Below are 23,544 nucleotides of genomic sequence, written 5' to 3'. Positions count from 1 at the left end.
AGGTCTTATCCTGCTCTGGCTGTCGTGTCCGGCGTCGACCCGCGAGGGAAGGTATTGGCTGCGCGCCACGCGATTAGGGGGCTGCTGCCGGGTGTTTTGTGCTGTGCACAAGGTGATAAGCGGGGAGGGGGGGGGGGTGAGAGCCCCCGGTCGGTCTGAGCCGCCAGCTTTCCCCGATCCCCAGCCCTCCCCTGCTCCTGCTGACTCAGGCACCCTGGGCTTAGCGCCCGGCGCTGTTGGAGGCACTGACCTTGCGTGGCCGCGCGCGGCCCGCTGGCACTCAGAGGCCATGCCGGGGCACGGCGAGGGATGCCGAGGAGAAAGTCAGCGTGCTGAATTTCACAGCCCGAGGCGACTCCCAGCTCTGCTGGGTAGGAAAACGGTGGTGCCTGCACTGCTCTGGTGCTGGGCGGGTAGCAGGGAGCCACAGCGGTCATCCTGCAAAATGCCCTTTATTTCCCCCCCCCCTTTGCTAGGAAAGTGGACGTGCTGGTGAGGAAGAAGCTGCGAGGATTCATTTTATCTTGTGAATCCAGAGTGTGCCCGGGGTTTGGAGGCGGAGGCTCTCTCCTTGCTTCCTGGGGGGCAGAGAGTTTTTATTACCTCTTACCTGGGCACCTGGTTTTTTTATTACCCTCTTACGGGGTGAGCCTTGCTGGCAGGTTCTGTGCAGGAGGTTGGATGTGCCAGATATAGCAGTCCCTTCTGGGACTTATAAACAACAAATCTGTGCGGAAACAGCCCTCGGAAGCTGGATGTTAAGGGGAAGGGAGTGATGCTGGTGGCATTTTACGGGGGAGCTGCAGCCAGGTATTTCTCCAGCGGCAGCGCGGTGCTGGCAGTCCCCAGGTCACCTCTGTCCTTCAGGTGCTTCCAGCGAGCCCCAGGTCCACCCACACACTGTAGGGAGGTAGAAGGTGATTATATATAATTTTTGGAATGTATATATTGTTTTTGGAAATCAGAAATCAGTTTTGTTTTGGGTTTAAAAAAATACTAACCAAAAAAAGCAGGAGCCTCTGCGCGGTAATTTCCCACCAGCCCTGACACTGCATAGCTGTGCTGTTACATAAGGTTGTTCCTCGCTGCTGTAATGATGCAACAGTATTTATAGCCCAATCTGGGTTTTCCTTTTAATGGCTTCCATAAAAAGCTCATTATTCCCCTCGCGCAGGCACGGGCTCATTTACATGCTCGTCCTGTCCCCGGGCGTGGGCTGTGCTTCGGGCCGTCCCAGCGGCTCGGCTGGTTGCTGACCGCCTCTGGCAGCGGTCCTGTCCCATCCCCAGGCCAGGATCTTGTCTTCTGGGGGGATGGAGAGGAGGGGAAGGTGGTGGAGAAGGGGAAAAATCACTTGGGTTGCTGCACGCTCTGGGAATGTTGTTTTTTCCTTGGAGCTGCAAACTCGCGTCACGCTGGCCAGGGACTTGGCCTGGCTCGAGGTGTCTGTGACATAGGGAGGGTGTCAGTGAGAGCAAACAGCGCGTGGCTCCGGTACCCGAGCCAGGGGGACCTCTGAAAGAAGTCCCTGAACCAGACACAAATCCGGACGAGGATGGGGAAGGAACGCCCTTGGCTTGGCGCGCCCACCTCGGCTCCCCCTGCCTCAATCAATGTCCTCACGTCTCTCCCTCTGCAGGCCCTGACGTCCCTCCTTTTGCATATTGGATTTATTTTTTTTTTTCTTTATTGGAGGGAGGGGCAGAGGGTCGGGACAGTTTTATGGCAACGGTATTGATCAGTAAAATTTAATATAATCTCTGCAGTTACTGAGTGATCGTTAAGGGGATGGAGAGCCGGTGAAACATTTAAAAAGAAATATTTTTCAGTTTTATTTTCCTCCTACTTTTCCGAGCCTCTCTTCTCTTCCAGACCTGGCATCAATCTCCTACTTTGCACCCCTTTAAACCCACCCATACATTTCTGACCGGGTTTTCACAGCTTGCCTTTGGGTTGATTAAATATTAGCAAAAGACTGATCCAGGCTCATCCCGTGCTAGGTTCGCTTGCCATTTCCTCAGCAGAGCGCCTTGCCGCTTTTGGATCTAGGAAATTTTGTGTCTGCCGAGAGCATCACTCCCTCGTTTGATCTCAGCTCTATCTGCAGCTCCTGTTGCTGTAGTGCCGGGTTGCCTCTCGGTGTCTGCTGCCTCCCACTCCCTCCGTGCCCACGTGCGTCCCTGCGCAGATGGGGAGCGGCAGCGCGAGGTGGCGAAGCGCCGTGCCCGGCAGCAAACTGGAGCAGAAGAGAAACGACAGCTTGAGCTTCGAATGTGTGCTAAATATCCTAACCGCTGGAGCAGCCTGTCTGGGGCAGGGCTGAGCGGTGCTGAGCCGCAGGTGAAAGAAATTCCCTCCCTGCAGTCACCGCTGCTTTTCTCTTGCCTGCCACGCAGCCCAGAAAGGCTGCTGTGGGTGATCCGAGCCCGGCAGACATCAGGCTGCTGGAAGGTGATCTCCAAAAGGCACGCGGGGCTTATCCTGGCCCACCCTGCGAGGAGAACAGGGCACGGTGCTCGTAGTGAGGTTCCCACTGCCTCCTTAGTTTGGAGAGGGCTGCAGCAAACCACGAGGCAGCCGTTATTGGAAATAATCTGAATTTCGACCAAATTTTCCTCTTCCCCTCGCCCTCCCCCCCTTTGCAGTCACTCTTTGCAGTCACTTGGAGCAGCGTGTTGCGAGAATCGCCAGACCCTGCGGGCGCCTGGCTGCCTCTGCTAGCTGCAGAGACTCTGACACTGATTTATATTTTGGTTAATTGTCTCCATCCATTAGTCTCCTCATCCTTCTCCTTGTTAAAGATGCAGTCGCTGCTAATGTCTGTAAATGAAACACATTTAAAAGGCATCGCTCCCAGCCTGAATCCGGCTTGGGTTAATGATCAGCGGAAGCTGCCACCACCCTCACGAGCATCTCGGGGTGGTGGCGTCTGCATTCAGGTGCCCCCTGGGGCTGGGCAGCCTGGGCATCCATCAGCAGCTCTCTGCTTAGCCTGACTCGAGGGGACAAGAGATCGAGGTGCCTGCTCTGTCCTGGTCTGCTCCCCTCCGTGACCCACTCCACGCTGAAGGTGCTGCCGGGGCTGGCTCCAGAAGGTGCCAGGGGTCATCGTGCAGCAGGGAGAGGTGGCTGGGGTGGGGGTGCAAGGCAGGGTCCAAACGCTGCTCTGAATGGGGACCACGGGACGAGGCAGGACCAGAAGGGATCTTGGAGCAAGAGCTGCGGTCACTGCTGGTCGGGGGCTTCTGCTGCAGACGGTGCTCAGAAGAAGCCCGGTTGTTGTTCACGGGGTGGCTGCATGTCTGGCCACCACAGCCTCCTCCTAATTCATCTGGATGTCCCAAGGGATGGCCACGCTCAGCAAATTTGCCAGTTTGGTGGCAGTCCCGGTGATGGACTCCTCCTTGGGCAGGTGCTGTGGCTCATCACCCAGACGGGGTGGTGCTGCCTAAAATACAGATGAGTCCGTGGCTTTCGGTGGCACCCTCTCCCAAACAGACAGCTCCTGTCGAGGTGACATTCCCCCAGCTGATGTGGCTGTCTGTCCTCTAGGGTGCCTTTTCCTGCAAGCGATGGCATGGCTTTGGTGGAGCGTTACGCTGCCGGTACAGAAAGGCTCCTCAGAGCAAACAGGGCTGGGGAGACGGGAGCAGCCAGTGCCATTAAACACAGACAGTGCAGCAGTCAGAGCGTTCGGAGAGACCATTAGCAACGTGGCTTTTTTTCCTCCAGTGGTAATTTTTGCAGCCATTAGTTATTAGTACGGCTCTCTGCAGCTTTGCAGAGGGGGCCTCTTGTGTCAGAGCACCGGGGAGTGACAGGAATTTTAGATTGTCAGCCCTGATGTGTATCCTGCACCAGATTTGGTGAGAGGTTTGGGGAGAGGAAGATTTTTGTTGCTGTCTCCCATGCCTAGCATGAAACCTGCAGCATACAGCCCTTGCTGCTCGTGTTCTCCCCTGCCCTTCTCGCATTTTGTGCATCACGTCATCGGTACACTGCTTTTAGAAACACCCTTAGAGCTCAGGTGGCTGTTTTCTTAGCAGCTTTCATCTCGTGCCATATCCAGGTAAACCCAGGAGCCTTTTGGTCTCGGCCTTTTGAGCTGCGTGGCTGCTGCTTGCACCACGCACAACTTGGGTTGCAGGGTGCCGGTGAGCTGCTCTGCTGCTCGTGGCTCAGGCACAACCTTTATCACAGCCTGCCCGTGTTCCTGGTAAGTGGATCTGTTGCTCCTGTGCCTTGGCTTCACTGGGACTTGAAAATTGCCCAAGCCATACTAATACCCAGCCACTCCTCCAACTGTTGCTGCTGGCAGCGTCAGAGTTGGATAGAGGGATGTCCACAGTGCTGGTAGGTAGCTGCTGCCTTTCCCTTACTTATAGGAGGGACGTCTTTGTGAAGACAAGGTCTTGCTCCTTCATCAGCATCCGCTTCTTGTTCGCCACACAAAGTCCTCCTCCTGTTTGAACGCTGACTGCTCCCCGCCGCTGCCAAGTTCGCTGTCACAAAAGCAGGCTGGTGGATTCAGAGGACGAGCAGCAGCACGTCAGCTGTAATTGAAGGCGACAAAAGGAGTTCAGCTTTACCAGGCACGTTCAGATTCCCCGCTCACATTCAGGTCGGGCCGAGGCTTGGTGTCCTGGATGGAGGCGCATGGGATTTGAAATTCCCACTCGAGTCTGCTTGTGCTGTGAGTTCTTTGCAAATCTTGGTCCACCAAAGTAGCAGAAATACCTGAGAAGCACATCTTCTGACCAGCGCTCCGGTCATCCTGGGCCAGATACCAGAAGAAAAGTCTTAAGGAAGGTCACGGCACTAACCCTGAGCTGCTCCCCGGCCAGAAACAGACCTGGAGCTGCTGGAATCCCCGGCACTAAGTGCTCCGTTTTCCACCCTTCGTTTTACTGCAAGAGCGCAACTTGCTCCTGTGAGGTGGAATTGCCCAAGCAGCCATCCCTCAGAGCACGTGAAACACACCTGTAGTAGTGGGGGGCCCAAAACCATTAATTACCAAACCCCATGCAAACTGAGCATCGCCATGGCAACCCGCAGCCCTCCAGAAGGCTATTTGTCTCCTCCTTGACCTTTCAGGAGATCTGTATCTTGCTCAAGCCCCCTTCTCTAATCCGGTTTTTAAAATATAATATTATGCTACTGGAAGGGATCAGACCTTTAATCTGATTGTGTGTGCATGTGTGTTTGTGCGGGTGGGGGGTGCCTGCATTAACAGGCACCCGGCAGCGACGCGGAGACGAGACAAAGGAAAAGCAGAGCGTGCCTGTGCCCTGCTGGGGCTGCAAGTGAGCACCTGGGAGGAATTACTACCTTCAGCACACAGAGGGGGAAATCCTCCGCATGGGCAGGACCTGCCCTCTCCAGTCCCCCTGGCGCAGGCTCCGTCCCTCCGGGGTCAGGCAAGAGTTGCGCTCTTGCTGCTGAGGACTGCGGAGGCGATGCTCTCGCACCCCTGTTGGTTTTTCCTTCCAGGAAGCCTCAATTCTTGTCTTCGGCTGCGTTAATTTGTGCTGCAAGCACCCAGGTTTCTATGTGTGTGTTGGTATCCCTGAAGCATCCTGATTCTGCATCTCAATATCCCACAAGCCAGGCTCTGTTTCCTGTTGCGTTCCCTCCGAGGGAGCGCTCTTCAGTCCTGTGTTGGCTCTGCTGCTGGAGCCCGGAGCCCCAGAGTTTGTTTCTGTGTACGCTGGGATTAACGAGAGCAATTTAGGGGGTGCGTAAAGACAGAGGAACAACCGGCTTTTTCCCCAAGGCACTTTTGATAACACCGTTCTTGTGCCTTGAGAGCAAGCTGAACACCCAGGGAGCACCCTGCATCCTGGGTGAGGGAGGGGGCATCAGTTCTGTGCCGTGCCAGCTGTTGAGGCAGCCCCAAAACCTGGGCACATCCATGAGATGGGCTCTGTCAGGGGCTTTATGCATGGGATGTGAGCGCAAAAATCTAGCAGGAGTGGGGCTGAGGAATCAGGGACCAGGTGGTCAAAGGGAATTGATAGAGGACCATCGCTGGCCACCTGGAAGCCAAGGACTGCCCAGGTGCCCCTCGTTTTGCAGCGGTGCTGTGCTCGCTGGGGCAGCACGCTGCACAGTGCCCAGTTTGCCTTCAGGAAAGGTAGGTGCTGGCTCGAATTTTTCCAGAAGCTGTTTTCTGTTGGGAAGCACTCTAGGCTGTTTCTAGGAGTTGTATGGCAGATGGGCAAGGCAGGGGGTGAGGCAGTGAGATCTCAGGGAGGGTGCAAAGGCAGTTGCAGTGTTGGATTCCAAGGTGGTGGGCGTGCAAAAGCAGGGTGACTTCTGGAACCGGCTGGGGGCTGGGCAGAGCCCTGCCTCCTGGCTAAGGGGAGACCTGAGGTTCTGTTAAAAAATTAAACTTTGACTAGTTGTGTTTTTTCATGGCATTGGGATGAAAGGCAGTCAGTTGGGCTTCACTCTCTGGAGGCTCAGGAGGGTCTCTGGTAAAAACGAGGCTGGTTTGCTGTCTTGAGCAGGCACAAGTAAGGTGGAGGTGACAGAGCTGTTGCCTGCAGAATTAAAGCTGGCTTGATTCTGTGCCCCCAGCACGGTGGTAGAGCCCCATGGGGTCGAAGAAGAGCCTTCCACAAGTACCTCCCTTGTTGGAGAGCCCACGCAGTCACTGGTGTCTGACTGCAGCCGCGTGGAGCTGTGTTTGCAGGACCAGCTGCGCCTACAGTATTAAAAAAAAATGCTTAAAATCTTGACCTAAGCAGCAAGGTATTTCAATTTTTCATGAGCTGATCCAGCCACCCCTCAGTGTTTCTTTTCTCCTGCTAAGACTGAGCCCCAGCTCCAAGCTACCTCCCATGGTGCCGGCTGTGGAAGAAGCCCAGAACACAAAGGCAGCCTCTGCTTCAAGCCTCCCGCATACCGAGGCAGCAGAACAGCTCCTGGGGACAGGCTGATGTGTTAAAAGCTGCCCGAGCTGCAGTCCTTCTCCCCTTTCCTCTCAATGTCACCTTGGTGTTCACTTTGCCTTCTGCAAAGGTGTTGCAGCAAAGTTGTGCTCTCTGGGCTCCTGCCTAGTTGCGCGGGTAGGCTGAGCTGGGTTCAGAGCCCGCTTGGGTTCCTGGTGCTGCGTGGAGTTAGGACTCGCAAGTGCACCTTTCAATACTATGACAATTTTAAATTTAAGGTCATGGAAAACCTAAAAACGTCCATTTCTTTTGGGAAGAAAAATACCCGTTCTGGTGTCTGTCTTCTGGTTCTGGTTCCCAGCGGCTGCACCGGGTCGAGCCGTGTTCAGGAGTCGCCGTGCCCTTTTCCAGAAAGAGAGGCAGCTGCGTCTTAGTGGTGGATAAAAGCCCAATTCCTTTTCATAGCTCTCTTAACGTGTTTACGTATGAGGGGGGCTTTGGGCTCGTTTGGGATGCAAGACACTCTGCAAACGCAAAGATGTAATTATCCCATTTTTCTCTTCCTACTCCCTGCCTTCTCCCTCTGCACTTCTGGCTCATCTCCTCCGCCCTTTCCCGAGCGTTGTGCTGATGGCAGCGTTTATCTGCATTTGTCCTCTGTCCCTGACATCCAGTTATTGATTGGCATGATTAAAAAGAACTGATAATCACTTCACATTAATCCCATAAATGACTTAAGACACCCAAATATTTGCATAATGCATCTTAAAGGTGGCAGCTAAAAGAGGATAAGACCCAAAACTGCTTGGCGCAGGAGAAATGGGCTTCCCACTCACCTGTGGGCTTGCTTAAGTAATTAGCCTTCTGCTTGCATAAGGAGGAATCTGAACTGGTTTAGCGGAGGAAGATGCAGTGGGTGCTCAAAGGCTTTGGGATTTGAGCATCCAGCCCCGGCGCTGGGGCCGCGGGGGGAGCAGCAGGGAGCGGGGCAGCGGCTGCTGGAAGGGGAGCCCGGCCGTGTCTGCCGCATCTCGTGAAAATCTGGAGCCAGACGCCCGCTGAAAGTACCTCTGTCTAAAGACTTTCTGTCATAAACTTATCTGATTAGCGGGGAGCTAGACGACAGATTAGCCCCTGCTTCTGCACCGGGGCTGGGCTCCCCGGAGCATCTGAGCAGATCCGGGGCTGGTGCCTAGAGCCGCTGGCTGGGGGGGCAGCAGGTGGGGAGGAGGTGGGGGGAGAGGAGGGGGATATTTAAGGGAAGGCGATCGCGAGGTGGCTCTGCAGATAATGCACCCTCCGCGCTGTCCCGCGGGTCCCAGGTGAGGACGCTTTCTGCGGCAGGGAGCTGGTGGCCATGTGCTGCGTGTGGCAGCGGCACCGAGCGGGCGCGCTCCTCGTGTGAGTAGGGGCCGGGAGGGCAACGGGGGCACGGCTCCGCTCCTGGCCTGCGGGGTTCTGTAAGTGTCTCGGCTTCCTCTGCCCGTCGTCTTCCTTGTGGAAAGGGGAGAGGAAGGAAAAGAGCCACGTCTAGCTCGGAGCAAGCACCTGGTGCTGGAAGGTCGGGTGGTTTAACGTAGACGCAACCCAGAAAGAAGGGAGACGATCCAGCGTTTCCATTTAGTATCACGTATAGGGTTGGGTTTTGTCGCTTGTTCTTCCTCCTCAGTGTTTGTGTATCGTTTATTGAGAAATATTTTGCAAGAGCTTTGCAAGCCGAAGCATTTGCCAGCTGAACTGCAGTGTCTGCTACAGCGACTGTCTTTTTGCGTTTGTGCTCTCCCTCGCCATAGAAGGAGAAAAGCAAAAAGACTGAAGTAGCCTACTGAACGGCAGCCTGACGCGAGGAGAGCAGGCACAGCAACGCCGGACCACTCTAATGCGTGCTCTTGTCCCAGAAGGAAGGGAGCATTATTTCAGGAGTGAAGAACTGAAAATCAGTTTTGTAAATAAATCTGAGCTGTGGGCTCGGAGTGATGCAGATGGCCAGGTTCACGGTGGGTTTCTCTCCAAGAAGAAAAACAATTACTCAAGTAAATAAAGTTGTCTCGTGTTCCAGCAGTGATGGAATGGAAAAACTTACTTTTTGGGGGGAATAGAAGGGTGGCAGCTGATAGAAGACTATCAGTTATTTCAGTTCAAGTTCCCTATTAATTCGGGAACAGATCTGCCAATTCGTGCGCCTTCAGTTTTTCCATCTGAGATGTAAGTTCTGGCCCACGCAAGTTATATCTGGCAGCGCTGAAATCAGGAGCTCTGGCAGCTGCCGAGTACTTTATGGGAAATGAGAGGGCTGCTTGGGAAGTGCTTCGTGCTCGCTCTCCGCTCCCCAAAAGTAGAGGAGGTTGCCTTGGGCGGGGGGGGGAGAACCTTTCCTGCCAGGCGGCGATGTCGGGGGCAAACAAAAGCAGCTTGCGCACGCGTACGCACATGCACACAGAAATCAATTACGTGGTGGCAAATAGGATTTCCTTAACTTGGTGCTTTTCTGCTCTGTTGCAGCCGTGATAACGACCTCTCCACTATCATCTCCAACCTGCATCAGAGTCGTCAGCTCGTTATGCCAGAGACCCAGAGCCGCTGTGAATTCAAGAGGAACAGCATCGACGTTGGCTTGGGAGCAGCAGGTAAGGGGCTGGAGCAGGTCCTGCTGGCTGGGCTCAGTGACTTCCCTCCTCTCTCTTTCACCCCTCCATTCGTGCATTTTTTCAGCAGCTCCTTTCTTTTTTTTTCTTTTTCTTTTTCCTGTGGCTCTTCGTGTAGCACGCTTCAGAGTGAGCTACGTGAAGTCTCTTAATATTCTGGCCGGAGATTAACATGGGAAGGATTTCTTGGTGTTAAAGTGGTGCAGTCTTTTGAGATCTCAGCCCTGCTTTATTCTCAAATCTAGTGGTCTGTGTTAAACTACTGGCAAAGGAGCTTGCGCCAGCAAAGAAGTGAAATGTCCCCAGGGTTAGTGTCAAGTGAAGCAGAAAGGCCTTGCAGAGAGCACGGTTTGATTTGTAATTTCATTAATCAGAGGTTCCCCATGCTGCCTCTGTGCCTGCCAACTCCTTTGTGAGTGTGTGTTTGGTTGGTTTTGGACTGCTACCTGCCTTTTTTTCTTTTTTTCTTTTTTTCTTTTTTTTTTCTTTTTTTTTCTTTTTTTTTTCTTTTTCTTTTTGGAAGCTGAACTTCCTTGACATGGTGAAGGCAGAAGTGCTGCGCCACTCGGGATGTCAGGAAGGGAGCTCTGGGCGCGGATGCCTTGGTGGTGGATGTGCACCAGCCAACAAGTGAGGCGCTGGTAATAAACAGAGCTCTGCTTGCTGCTCGCAGAGCCTACAGTTGGCTTGAGAATAATTAAAAGTTGAGGAAAAAGTGGGAGTAACGCTGGTTTTTCTATTCTCTGTAGGGAAAACAGCAATCTCTCCTCTTCCAAATCAGACCTGATCTCTCCGTGCATGTTAATGTCAGCCTTCCCTGAAAATCCCTGTGTGGTTTTGTCTGTGCTTGCCTGTAAGTCATTCTGTTGACCACGTAATTTAACCCAGTGTCCAGAGGGAAGAACACCACGTCTAAGGTGCTTCGGGAATGCCTTTGGAGGCACCTGGTTTGCCTCTTGCATGAGGTTTGACCCCTTTCCTCCTGCCTGCAGTGGCACCTGAGCTGGTGCAGCCGCTTCTCAGGGAGCGTTGAGTCCCACGTGTGTGTAGGGCTGAACTGGGGGATTTGGGCTGTCCGTAGGGCAGCCACGAGCAGCTCCCCCTCCTCACTTGCACAGCTGAATCTCCCTTTTCTCTTCATTACACAGCTCCAAGAGACACACTGGCCAGAGAGATAAGTTGTTCTGTACGACGTTACTCGTGTCTGGATGTCTCAGCTGACCTCACGTGTTAAAACGGGTTTTAATAATGTTTGCTTCACAGGGAGGCTGCTGGGCTTTATCAGGGCTGCTGAAATTCTCTGAGATCCTTAACATTCCAGAAATGCAAAGTGCACTTTTCATTCCCGTCAGTGTTGAACAGGAGCAAAGATTAGATGGTGAGGTCCTCGTTTGTACTTGCTAGAATTCGTGCTCGAGGTTCTCCGGTTGGCTTCTTAACCAAAAGAAACGGCGAGAAATATAAAACACAGGCACCACGCGGGGGCTGTAGCAGTGGGGACGGCAGCGCCTGGCTCTGATCCCACGGAAAGGCTGAGCAATGAAAAAGAAGAGGGCTCGTTCACACGAGAGGCCACCAAGCAAGTGACAGAGCCTTTCAGGACGTGATAGATCTGGTGTGTCTAAAGAGAGCCGACCAGCAAAAGAGCAGCTGGGGGCATGGTGGGGATGTTGGGTATCCGAAGGGAGAGGGGCTTTGTCACATCTCCACGGGGATGGTTCAGCTCTTGCTTTGTCCCTGCTGCCTGGCAGTGGCTTGCTCTCCGTGTCTGTTTGATGCAAGGAAGGCTCGTTTGCCAAAATCTGCCGGCTCGGGGTCTAGGTGTGCTGGTCTGGTACCTGCACCGCCACCGCCTGTACCTGGAAGCCAAGGGAACAGAAACAAAATGTGCTGGGGTTTGTAGCTGCCGCCGATTACTGGATTTATGCCTCGGTTCTGTTTGTTTTTACTGGCATGAGTGGGAGGGGAGAACGCTAGAACTAATTGCTGCGTATATATTTTAAGAGACTTAATGTTGGGTTAGTCTCAAAGACTGGCTGTTGTTTAAACCTCGTAGTAAGGGGAAAAGAAGCGTGCCCGCAGCTGCCTGCCGTTTGCGCCGTGTGCCTCTGAGAACAAGCACTGCGTGGCTGGGCTGTGAGAATCTCACCCCCAGAGCGGCGTTCGGGGATGGACGGCGCTGAATAAACGACGCTAACGCAGAGCTCTGAAGAACACCCGCGTCACTCGTAACCGTGTGCTGCGCTGCTCTCAAAGCAAGGCGGAATCCGATGCTCGAGTGTTTGCTGCTGCTGGGTTAGCATTTATGGTGTGCAGCGAGCGCACGGTCCCAGCCAGCAGGGGCCGAGCGCTCTGGAGGCTGAGCTGCGGCTCGGACCAAGGGTTGTGCACGCTCAGGACGAAGGGTGAGTGTCCGTGGCTTTTTGGCTGTGGCTATAAGCAGGGGAGTGAGAAGCGGGGATAGCACGACTGGGAGAGATTTGTTTATGGCAGGGCCCCCGGGGCTAAGAGGGCTGAAGTTGGCAGGGTTGGTTGGTTTATGATTAATTCGGTGAGAGTCGCTTGATTTATAGTTAAGACTAAGATTAGAGGCAGTGCGATGGTTCTGAACGTGGACTGGGAAATAGGAATAATTACTGGATCTTGAGTGGTCTTTGAAATGATGGAAGGGGCTGGAACTAATGGCATGTAGGGCTGGGGTGAGTTCTGGGGGGTGAGTCTGGAGTCAGGGTTCAAGCCAGAGCTGGGCTGGTGGTCAGGTTGAAAGGGACTGAGGAGAACATCGCTGGAACATAAAAGGCCCGTGGTTGGAAGAGCAGCACTGATGTTAGCGTCTGTAGAAGGTCTGTGAATAATTTTTAAGTGAAACCAGGTCACTGTGTGTCAGCGGTGATGGTTAGATTTGGGAACAGAGACTGAACAGCTCAGTTTGGGAAAGCAGAAGAACTTGCAAAATAATTGGGTCGTGAAAGACTCGGATCGGGTTGGCCCTGACAAACGAAGTCACTGCATTTTGGGTCATGAGAGGCCCAAAGAGCTGCAACTGCGGTGTCAGCACAGACAAATGGCTGAGCTCCTCATTGCATCACTTACGTGTGGTTGAGATGAGTGTAGTGACTGTCGTGCGTTGGCAAGTTTAGCACCTACAGAAATCTGGGCTAGCAAACCTGAGAGCTGCAGTGCTTCGAAAATACATTGATGGTCAAAAATGAGAAGACCGTTACTGCTAGGCTACAGAGACAACGGCAAAGGAGGGTGGTTGTGTTACCAGGGAGTGAAATGTTTTTGGACGAGATGCATAACGCCTTCCACCGGTCTTGGAGTACGTTGTAGGAATGCACAGGTCAACCAAGGCATGGAGAGAGAAATCTGCCCAAGGTGATAAAGCCAGCGGCAGAGCTCTGTTTCCTGGCTTGTCCTGCCTGGCTCCTTTGCTAGAGCTCTCTGTCGTTATTCCACCGTGACAACAGGACCATGTGGATTAAAGCGTGCTCTGAGGGATTCCCCATGTGAGAGATTTTGGGTGCGGGGGGATGCCCCCCCTTTCTAGGGTGTGTGCTGAAGGAAGAGGTCTGGATGGGAATAGCTGACAGCTTCACTCATGTTCAAAGCATCCCCTGATACCCGGCCTTCAAAGGAAATAAAGAACACCAAGAGCAAAAACCTACAGAAACAAACAAAAAAACCCAAACCACCCAAACCTGCTCCAGCCTGTGCTTCTCGGTAGGGTGCCCGGAGAGCCGGCACCGGCAGGGGTACGCGAGGCTTTTGCAAGGACAGCACAAGTAGGTGGCTGAGAGGCGTGTCCTGATAAAATCTAATTGCCCTATCGATCGGCTCCGGAGCCGCGCTCGGCTGCGGTAATGATTGAGATATTCTTACGTGTTTGATGCATGGGAGCCGTATCTCAGCGCCCGGGGCTCACCGGGGACCTGGGGGTGTTGCAGCGATCTCTTAATCACGGAGCAAACTCGCGCGTGTTGGGCCCGCTCTGCGGCACTGCAGATTTATTACAATTATTATCACCAATGCACTTGGATTTCCTTAGGTCCCAGGGGGTGCCGGGTTTCGGGGAAGAGCTGCCCTGCTCGTAACTCTGAATTTTTAACTGGCTGAGGAAAACCATCTCAGTCCTAGGTTAGGGATTCACCCATCTGCACCGTCGTATCCCTTGCTTTTCCTACGGCCCTTCCTTCCATCTCATCTGGGTTGGCTGTTGGCAGTGTCACGTTCTCAGACTTTTAAGAAGAGTAAATTTGCTGCTGCTTCTGCTTTCTCTTCCTCCCTTTGTGGCTGGGAGTGGAAGAGCTCGTGCTTGCAGGTTGCGAGCCCTGGTTCCTGCGGTCTCTGGGTAAAAGTCCGCTCACCAAGCGGCTGTGCAAGTTTCAAGCGTGCAAATGTCCATTGCTTCCAGCACAGATTGGAGTAAACGTTCATGGAGGATCGGGGAATGTGGTGCAAGGGAAGGGCGCCTGCCCCTCTGCCAGCTCCAGTGCTCTTCATTAATCACAGTGATGTCCAGCTCCTCTTCTGAAGCCTAGGTTATATCTGCGCTGGGCTTCCACCCAGCTGCTGGGTTTAATCTCCTCCTCCTCTGAGCTGAACCTGACTTCGTAAAAATCAGCATTATTATTTAGCATTGGAGCTGGCTGATGCAGCTGCTGAGAGGGGAGGGCAGCGAGGTGCCCCCTGTGCGGAGAGGAGAGGCGAGCTGCTCCCCTGGGGCTGGCAGTCTGCGGGAGGGCAGGGGAACACGCAGGGAGCCTGCCTGGAAAAATGGGCTTTGGCCGTGCCCAGGGCTCCCGGGGCTGTTTATCTGCCAGAGGTCGGTGCTGGCTCCTCTCTTGGCCCTGCAGACCTGATTTTGCGTTTGGCCCTTCTCTCGTGGTGGTGCTCTGCAGCGGGAAATGCCGGAGGATGCTTTCCTTGGTGCTAATTAAATTGCAGTCACGATGGGGATATAATATGCCAAATGGAGGAAGAAAGGAAAAGTACCTATAATGGGGGCTGTACTTCCTTGGGAACACACGGAGACAGCCTGCGTCGGTGAGATTCAGTAAGAGGCTTAGCAACATCTGCAAAGGTAGAGCAAGTGTGCTGAAATGCCTCCGGGGGAGCGCGCGTGGGAGGGGAGGGCAGGCGGCGAGCCTAATGAGAATATAAAAGTCGTTTCCAAATGGATCAGATAAAGGCGAGGCAGCAGACAGGGTACAGCGATGGCACTACAGAGGGGCTTACCTTGAGAGCGGATGATGGCACAAGGCGCTTTTAATCTTAATTGAGAGAGAGAGGCACACACGAGGATGAGCAGAGCCGGGGCTGCTTGACAAAGGCGCGGCGGCAAAGCTGGCGGTTTGCACATCAAACACGGATTTAGAGCCCCTGTAAGCAGCTAGCGGTGTGCCTGTAAACAAGTCCAATCCCCTCTATCCCGTTTGGCTAATGCAGTCTGCTGGGGAGGGTGGAGGAGCCCTCGTGGGGCTCCTGCGGCAGGCACCCATGGCTCTCCCTCGCACGGGTGCGCACCGTTTTGCAGTCCTGGTCCCACGACCCTACCTCATTTCTCTCCTGCAGAACTCCTCTTTTCTCCTCCTCTCCTGATTTCTCCTCTTTCTCACCAAACCCCCTCTGTTCTGCAGATTTCATGGCTTTCCGCTTGCAGGAGGACTTTTGCAGGGATAGAAGTGGAGGCATCAGGCTCGCTGGTGCTGGAGGAGGCGGCTGGATCTCCCCTCTCCTCCTCCTGCCCCTCGTGGGGTCGGCTTGATGTCTGAACATGGCCTGAGAGGGCACTTCATGGGCACAGCAAGTCCTGGCACTTTTTTGTGTGTGTCTCAAAAGCATCCTGAAAGAGATCTCTGTCCCTCTCCAAGGTTATTCGTTCTCCTGTATCAAGGCTCCCGTCTCACCTTCCCACTTGAAGCTCTGTTGACTAAGTGGAAGAGAAGGAGAAATTCCAGGAGTGAACTGCAGACAGCTTCCCATGTCTGAAATCGGTCTTGGGACTTTCCTCTGCTAAGGAGGAGTTAATGTGGGGGCTGAGAAGGAGCTGGGATCAGGGATGTCGTAGCTAATGATTAGAGACAGAGGCACAGCGAACGGCTGTTTTCTGAGCGTGTGATAATGAGGTAGGATGCAGGCATGTTTTCATTTAACAAAGCAAAACAATAACAACAAAAAAAAAGCAGCAGCCTTTATTGAATTGCTGCCTTAAATTGAGCAGAAAATCAGCACCAAGAGGGCATCTGGGAGTTGTAAGCCCAGCCACCCTTGTTCGCATGTTTTTCCACGAAGGACAGTTGTTCGCCTAGGCAACGTGAGGGTCTAGGCTCTGTCGGTGCCATTTGTCCACTTGGCTGGGATCTGGAGAATTGTCCTTTCTTTGTGCTCTATTTAACTTAGTTTTTATTTTTTTCTGAAGCCCGGTTGGAGGCAGCCAGCGTCCTTCTGTAACCCAGAGGGAGGGCTCGGGAGGTGAAGGCAAAATGGGAAAGCCAGACATGGAAGCACTCGGCATTCCCTTTGGCTGTGTCCTGCAGAGGTCAGTGCATTGCCTTTTGCTGGTGTCAACGTGAAGGTGCTGGCTTTGTCACTGCAGGAGAAGGAACTGAGGCAGTTCAGTGCCCTGTGCTTGGAGGAAGCAGCTTGGCCTCCCCTGTGCCCGGTGTGCTCCGGGCAGCCCAGCACGGCCAGGACACGGCGTCCGTGGCTCCGGCTGCTGGCTCAGCCACCAGACCTCGGTTGGCACGCGTGGTGGCTTTGAAACGGAAATCAGCAGCGACTTTCTTCCTTTCCTTGCAGCTCTAGGAAGAGCAGGATTATCCTGCTTCCAAAAATAACCTCCTCCCTGCTCCCACCTCCTTCCCCAGGTGTCTCACAGGCGGCTCGCAAAGCGCTGAAAACAAATTGTCGGCGCGGTGACACCTCACTGATGTTAAATACAGAAATCCAGTCCGGATCGTGGTCGGTACCCACCACGTCTGCTTCTGTGAGCCCCTGCCACGAGTCCAGGTGATGCTTCAGAGGCAGGGCTATGGCAGTGCTCCTGCTCCAGCAAACGAATTTATTATCAGGTTTGGATGCTGTGGGTTTGGTCCTGCAAAGCTGAGCCTCCTGCAGGTGCAGCCCTGTTCCCCCCGACCTACGTGTCTGCAAAGCTTGCCCTGGGATTTGGTGCCCAGGTAGCAGGCGTGGAGCTGCTGCCCCACTCCTTGTTTCCTTGAAGCCGAAGCCCTGCCAGGTCAGATCCTGCCTCCCAGCGCTGCTCCAGCACGTGTACCCGTCGGCAAAGCATGCCCGAGGGCTTCTGATGGAGGTGAGCCTCCTCGGTGCAAATCAGAAGCAGGAGCTGGGAGGGGGGTTCTCAAGGATGTGAGTGCAGGGAACCACCTCCTAAATGAAACGAGATGATGTCCTCTCCCCAGGTGCAGGCTTGTGGCATCAGACCTGGTCAGAGCACCAGCGGCGCCGCGTGCTTTAGGTCAGACATGAATGGAGCTGGGAGCAGCTGTCCCAGGGTGGAGGCCTGGGGGTTGGAAAGATTTTAGCAACCCTTTGCCATGAGCAAGAGGAGGGTCGCCTGCCTATCTCATCAATGTTTCAGCTCTGCACAAGCCTTTTGTTCCAATTCCTTTTCTTCTCCTTGCTCTTCCCCCATTTCCTGCTCTTTTCCCTCCTCCTTGCCTTTCTTTGGTTCTCAGACCCTTTTTTCCCCTCCTTTTGCCTCCCTCCTTAATCCTCATCCCACACGTGCGCCCTTCCTCCCTTTGGTTCCCGGGTTCTCCTCCCCGTTGGCCCTTCCCCAGCCTCCCTCCATCGGGAAGAAGACAATTCGAAGGCTTTCCTCTGCTCTCAGCTGAGAGGCTCCTTCCCTCAAGCCAATCAATGGTAGCCTTTCAGCCCCAGTGGGGCTTGGCAAACATTAGATCAATAAGTTATTAGCACCATTCTGTCAGCTGTAATGTGGAGATTGATCGGGGCCGGGGCTCCTGCATGCTGCCTGGCACTTCCCCAGCCTGATAAAGATGACAGATTAAGGGAATAAGAAAAAGGAATTAAGGAGTCTGGCTGTCAAAGCTGTCACGGGCTGGAGGAGCACTGGTTTTTTCCAGGGGCTGAATGAGTGCAATCGGACCTTTAAATGGTGCGAAGGGCACAGCACCACCAGCAGCTCTGTTGGAAATTGTGATCTTGGGCGTTTGCTTTCATAAAGAGCTGCTGGAGGTGGAGGCAGCACCAGGGCGCCGGCGGGGACCATGCGCAGCAGATCCAGCAGCCAGGAGCCCCTGGGGAAACGCCAGCCCTGGCCCTGCCACGCCGCCCCGTCTGCCTTTCGGGGTTGTATAATACTCCCCAAAACCCAGAGAGGTATCTGCGGCACAGGAACCGGTGCCAGGTTTCGTAGCTTTTTATCACGGGTAGATAAATGGAGGCCGAACGGCCGCTGCCTGGGAGGTTTGTGGTCCCTCAAGGAGACGCGGCGTGATCCTTATTGGAGCTGGGCTTAAGCCTTTTGATTTAACGAGCTTCCCCCTCCTCCCGTCCTGCCCACGAGAGCAGCTCCTTCTTAGAGCTGGCAGGATCCTGGACTTCCAGCCCAGCCTCCCTCCTTCAGTCTTTTCTGAAGCAGAGTGGGGATTCACAAGTTTGCAGTCGCTAAAAAGCCTCTCTGCAGCATGTAAAATGAATGCAGATCTCTCTCTTAAGTGCAGTATATCCTCTCCATGAGTGTTTTTCATACTATGAATATTTACCACCTTTTTATGGCTCGGTGCATGCTGTAAAAATGAATTTTGTAGGAAGCTGGGCGACGAGGGGCCGTCGGTGCACCTTCCCTAATAAACAGCCTCGTTACAGCCGGCTGGGAGCACGGCTCCAGCATGACCCGTGCCTGGTTCCTGGGGAACTGGAATTTGCGGCTGGTCTTTTAGGAGCTTGGCTCCAGCTAGGGAGCACGGGGAGGTGGGAAGAAGCAGGATACTGTTTGCCTGGTAGGAGGAAAGGCAGATGGCCCAGCGGTTGGAGCTGAGAAGGGGGATGCGGGCTCCTCCTCAAGCCCAGGAAAGGCTGGTTAATGTGCTGTACGTCAGGAATCCGTCTCCGACACTCTTCTTGTGTGCTCCTGCAGCCTGTTCGCTCACGTTTAGGGGGGAGTGGGTGACACCAGGTCTGCCTCTGGGGGGCTGCTCTCTGTATTTCGCTGAGATCCGTGACTGACAGCCGCTGACCCTTGGCTGCTGGAGCCCTGCTCTGCTCCTGAGAGCGACCGGACACCACTCTGCCAAAGTTGAGTTCTCTCAAAGTGAGCAGGAGAGAAAAAATCCCTTTGGTTTCTTGCTGCTGCATCCTCTTGCTCTGTAGGAAGAGACCGTTAGTGTGTCCCATTCCTCTCTCCACTGGGTTGCTTTTTGCTTCCTGATACAGATGTGGAGAGATGAAGGAGCAAGGAGAGAACCCGGTGCAATAGCTGGGGCTTGAAGCCAGCTGCCTGCCGTGTCCCTAAAGCCACCGAGCTGACCTGCTGGGCAGGGGCTGCTGCCTTTATTGCCTTTATTTTGCTGCTGCTCTGACACCCCCTTTGCAGTGACATCTTGCCCCTTCCTTGCTAGACTCAGCGCTGCCCCGTGAGCTGGCACACAGCCGCATCGCCCGAGCATCCCAACTTGCAGAAACCCACCGCCTCCCTTCCCCCAGCTCCCCCAATATTTCCCCCCTCCCCGTTCTCGTTGCCCTCAGTTAAATTATGGCCCGTTATTCCCATGACCTTGTGCTTCGCTCTGCCTTTGTTCCATTGATTCCTGCTGGCAAGGGACGGGGCCGATGTGCCACCAGGCTCCACGCTGCTCCTCGCAGCCTCCTGCCTGGCCCCTCGGCCTCCAGCCTTTGTTGTCAGCAGCCCCGCGACTCGGCGGGCTGGTGCTGCTTCTCGCCGGCAGGGCACAAGCCCAGCGAGGGGGGGAAAAAGTCTCTGGGGTCCCTGCAAACCTGTCACGTCGGGCACGGGAACAGGCTGAGCGGCAGGGCTGGAGCGCCAGAGCTGCCTGAGCGGAGCAGCTCCGTCGGTGCCGAAGGAGAGGGGAGAGCTGGGCGAGGTGGGATGCTGCCAGGGCATTTCAGGCCGGGCAGTGGGAATTGTCATCCCCGGGGTTTGAGGTCTATGGGGGGCTTAAAAGCAAGGGGAGATGTTTTCCTCCTCGAAAAACATCGTGGAAGGGGGGTGGATGTAAAAGGCTCTCTTCCCTTGTCAGATGCTGGCTCTCTGAGGCTGGGTGGATTCCCATGTAGCTTGGCTGGGTTCTCTGTTTACTCAGAGCTTCTGGGGCCAAAAAGCTTTCACAGCAAACCCAGCGATACGGATAGGGAGCGTGAGATAGGGCTCGATCTCCTCCCGCCGTGTCTGTAGCACAGCACAGTGCAGCAGCACTTGGTGCAGCGCGTCTTGCTCCGCAGTCGGCTCGTTTCACAGCGTCGGGAGGGCAAAAATGTTGGGACCACCTCGAAGTTGTCCGTTTGGCCTTCTCCAGGTGAAACCTGTGGTGGTCAGCTCTGGGGACAGGTTGGGTCCTCACCTTGCTTTGGTGCAGTGTGCCCTCGGAGCATCCTCTGTGCTGCAGACCCGCTTGTAAAGAGTGGAGATAACGTCCCCCCTCTTTGGGGAAACCTAGAGATAAGTTTTCTAATCTGCCCAGCTGACTTAGGCTCCCAAGTCCTCTCCTCAAAGCTGATAATGAGGCTGGGGATCCTCAGACGTGTTGGTGAGCGTGGCCGTTAAGTCGCCCAGCTCCACGGAGGGCCGGGAGCCCAGGGATCAGCAGGACCCTGACAGGTGACATTTCCACCCGTGGCCTCTAATCGGCGGCCTCTAATTCCCTTCCCACAATGGGAAACAAAAAAAAATCCATTTTGATTTCTAGATCTTCAGCGAAAATACCAGACTTGGTTTCCAAAAGCTCTCTGGATCGCCCTCCGTGCTGCCTTGTTGGGCCAGGAGCGGCCCCGAAGGCGGTGCAGGGTGTGGGGCCCATGGGGTGCTGTCGGGTGCTCGTGGTCGGGGCTGTGCGGGCGATCAGTATGCCTGGGGCTTCCTCCGGCACTCCTCACTTGTCATATCGCCTGGCCGAGCTTCATAACGGCGCTGTTCTGCTGATAATGTCTTTCATTTTCAGCCGGAATATTAAAAAACTGCCCCGATTTGGCCGCCTTGCTATTGAAATGCTTTGCGGAAGGCAGGGGAGTGGAGGCAGAAGCAGGGATTGGGAATAAAATAAATTAAAATAAAAGCCCACACGACTTTGGTCTCCCTCCCCATCTTCACCCAAGGGTGGCGTTCCCTTTTGCAGGTCGTTGCCGTTGAGGTTGTACCCCGGGATCGGTGGGTAGCCAAAGCGGGCACCTGCCTCGTCCCTGCTCTGCAGGTAAGGAGGACGAGGAGGGTCTGAGCTCTGTAACGCTCGGCTGGGATGTACAAGGCAAACCTCGTGGTCTCCTACTGTGGGGCAGGTTGGTGGATCTTTGTGCTTCCATACTGCAAATGATCCCCTCTCCCTCGCTTAGCATGTGTCTTGTTGGGTTAGTCCCCCCACTTCTGGGGGCAGAGGCATCTCTGGCACATCCCAGGACTCTGCTTTAAATGGAAAAAAAGGAAAAAAATCATTCTATGATGTGGCTGCCATCAAAAGTGCTGGGGAGGAGCCCACATGCAGCCTGGGGGCTTTGGTGCAACGTGAACGCGAGGGGCAGATCATCTGAGAAGGTAACACACGAACGTGGGGGTGCCTCAAAATCGGGCTCAGATCCTTGGTAGTTGTGCAAAAAAATTCAAAGCATCTTTGCTGCTCTTGTTGTAACTGCTCCGCCACGGAACTGGCGCTGCCATCTCCTCTTCCATGGAGCCTCCTCTGCCCGAGGTGCACCAGAACAAGCCCTGCTGGGTGTTGCTGCCTCCTGGCCGGGCTGGGAATGGTAAATGGTGAGCAGAGCTCTGGGACTTGGTTGTTTCAGAGCCACAGATCCCAGAGGAGCACGCTTCTGGGGAGGAAACCTCCGGCACCGAGGGGCTGCAGCATCAGGGTGGCATTTCCAGGAGAATCACCACGAAGAAGGAAGAAATGCTGCGTGCCCTGTGGCCAGGCGCTTCCTAGCTCTCACGCTGCCTTGGCAAGCTGCTGCAGCTTCGGGGCAGTTATCGGAAGGGGAAACTGAGGCAGGAGGAGGGCTGAGATGCAGATCATGCCGACTGGCTGACTCAGCACCTGGAAAGGGAAGCGCAGGGGAAACTTGAGCACTGCCCCTGGCTGCCTCCATCCCTGCCCATCTGTTTTCCAGTCGTTGCTGTTTTGTTGCATTTACTTGGGGCTTCGGTTCCGGCTGGCTGCGAGCCTCGGCGATTGTCTCTGAGTGCCAGCTTTGTTACCAGGCTGGGAGACGAGATCAGATCGGAGGCAGCCCGCGCTGCGTCAAGCCTTGCGGTGCCACTTGTGGCTGTGCCGACTGCCAGGAGTGCTCCTGGGATGAAGGGTGCAGACCCGTGCTCGGGCTCTCCTGGTAAATGCAGCGCCGAGGCAGGGCCCCGGGCTTGCCGAGCCGGACCCAGAGTGGCGTGCGGTGATTCTGGGTCCGAAGGACGGTCGCTCGGCTCAAAATGTCACCTGCAACCGAAATCATTTCGCTGCTCTTATAAATAGCACCGAGGGGGTTTGTAACCTTTCTTAACTCAGACGCGGCGGGCAAATTGCAGAAGCGCTGCACGCGTGTTGACTCGCGGGCAGGTGCAGCGTGTGCTCACTCAAATATGGTGCTCGTTTGCGGGGCTTATTTATTATTTTTCTTTAAGATGCTGCATCTTTAACAAGCCCTTGATAGATGAGGATTTGATGCGTGCAGTGACAAACAGTCTCTTCCTTCCTGCCCATATGCAACATCATGCTTTCAGTTTTCCCCCAGCGTTATTATGGGAGGATATTGATTTTAAATCTGTTCGGGGACGCTGTAATTGTGTATTAGGTATTTTGTGTTGGTTTGTAGGGCTGCACTAATGCAAAAGGCTTGAGCGTTTCCGTACAATCTAGAGGGGGAAGATTGCTAAGGACCTTGAGGTTTTGAAGAGGAGAGAGGGAGGGAGGGAGAGGGGGAGAGAGAGAGAGAGAGAGAGATACTGTGGTAGGAAGATTCAGAGATCTGTTGTGCTTTTTTTTTTGTTGTTTTTTTTTTTTTTTTTTTCCTCCCCTTTCTCTCCCCCAGTTGCTTTGCATCAGGGCATGAAAGGAGTGGAAACACCAGGGGGACAAAAGGCAACAGAACAAATGATGAAACTCAGTAAGGAAATCAACTGGATTCAGAATTTATAGCTCGAAAACGTTGCATTGATCAGAGTGCGAGCAGTCATTATGTGCTTTCGGACTGCGTGATTAGGAAAGCAGATCAAGGCTCTCAAGATGATGATTTTTCTTACTTTCGCTTTTTTTTTTTTTTTTTTTTTTTTTCCTCTGCCTGTAATGTGTGTGTGTGTGTTTGTGTGCGCGAGAGGAGGAAAATACCAAAGTCTCGCTGGCTGATTCTGCAAAGAGGAAAGTACAGCCTTATCTGATGCTCAGGTCTCTTCTCCTCTCTCTCCTAGATGAGATTTTAGGCAAGAGAAGAGTATGTTCTCCCAACAGCAGCAGTGAGTGTCCTTTAGAAAGCAAGAAAGCCCGAAGTGAGTCCCCAAAGGGTAAGTGCTGCTTCTCCCTCCCCCATCCCCTTCCCCTTTCTTCTCCTTGCTTAAGTGTGGAACTTAATTGAAATTAGGGAGGGGGGGGGGGGGGGGGTTCGAGAGGCTGCGGCGGGGTGCTGGAACTCGCCAGCGCCGAGGGTGCCCGGGGAAGGCTAGCAGCGCTCTCTGCTTTCTTTATCTAATCGGAGGGAAGCTTGCGGCGCGAGAAGGGAATTGCCTCTTAATTAGAATAATTATTTTAGGGCTTAAAAAGCAAGCTGCAGCTTCGGCAGCGGATTTTAGGGGTGTTCCTACT

General features: G+C 54.2%; 1 protein-coding gene across 3 annotated transcripts in view; it reads left to right on the top strand.

Annotated features, from left to right (window-relative positions):
* SAMD11 (sterile alpha motif domain containing 11) overlaps window positions 1–23,544 on the top strand; it is a 105,358-nt gene that overhangs the window by 52,527 nt on the left and 29,287 nt on the right. Inside the window, exons 1-2 of one of the 3 annotated variants that reach the window (XM_035344594.1) lie at window positions 22,403–22,540; window positions 23,154–23,246. In XM_035344594.1, the coding sequence (XP_035200485.1) occupies window positions 22,411–22,540; window positions 23,154–23,246 (223 nt within the window). In that variant the 5' untranslated portion in view covers window positions 22,403–22,410. Of the gene's footprint in view, window positions 1–9,395; window positions 9,521–22,402; window positions 22,541–22,711; window positions 22,853–23,153; window positions 23,247–23,544 lie in introns of those variants that run through there. The other 2 variants (XM_035344595.1, XM_035344593.1) reach the window with 2 other exon arrangements.

This window comes from Oxyura jamaicensis, chromosome 21 (assembly GCF_011077185.1).
Source record: "Oxyura jamaicensis isolate SHBP4307 breed ruddy duck chromosome 21, BPBGC_Ojam_1.0, whole genome shotgun sequence".
NCBI classification, from domain to species: domain Eukaryota; kingdom Metazoa; phylum Chordata; class Aves; order Anseriformes; family Anatidae; genus Oxyura; species Oxyura jamaicensis.
The sequence above is the reverse complement of the archived record's forward strand: the minus strand, read 5'-3'. Positions and strand labels throughout refer to the sequence as shown.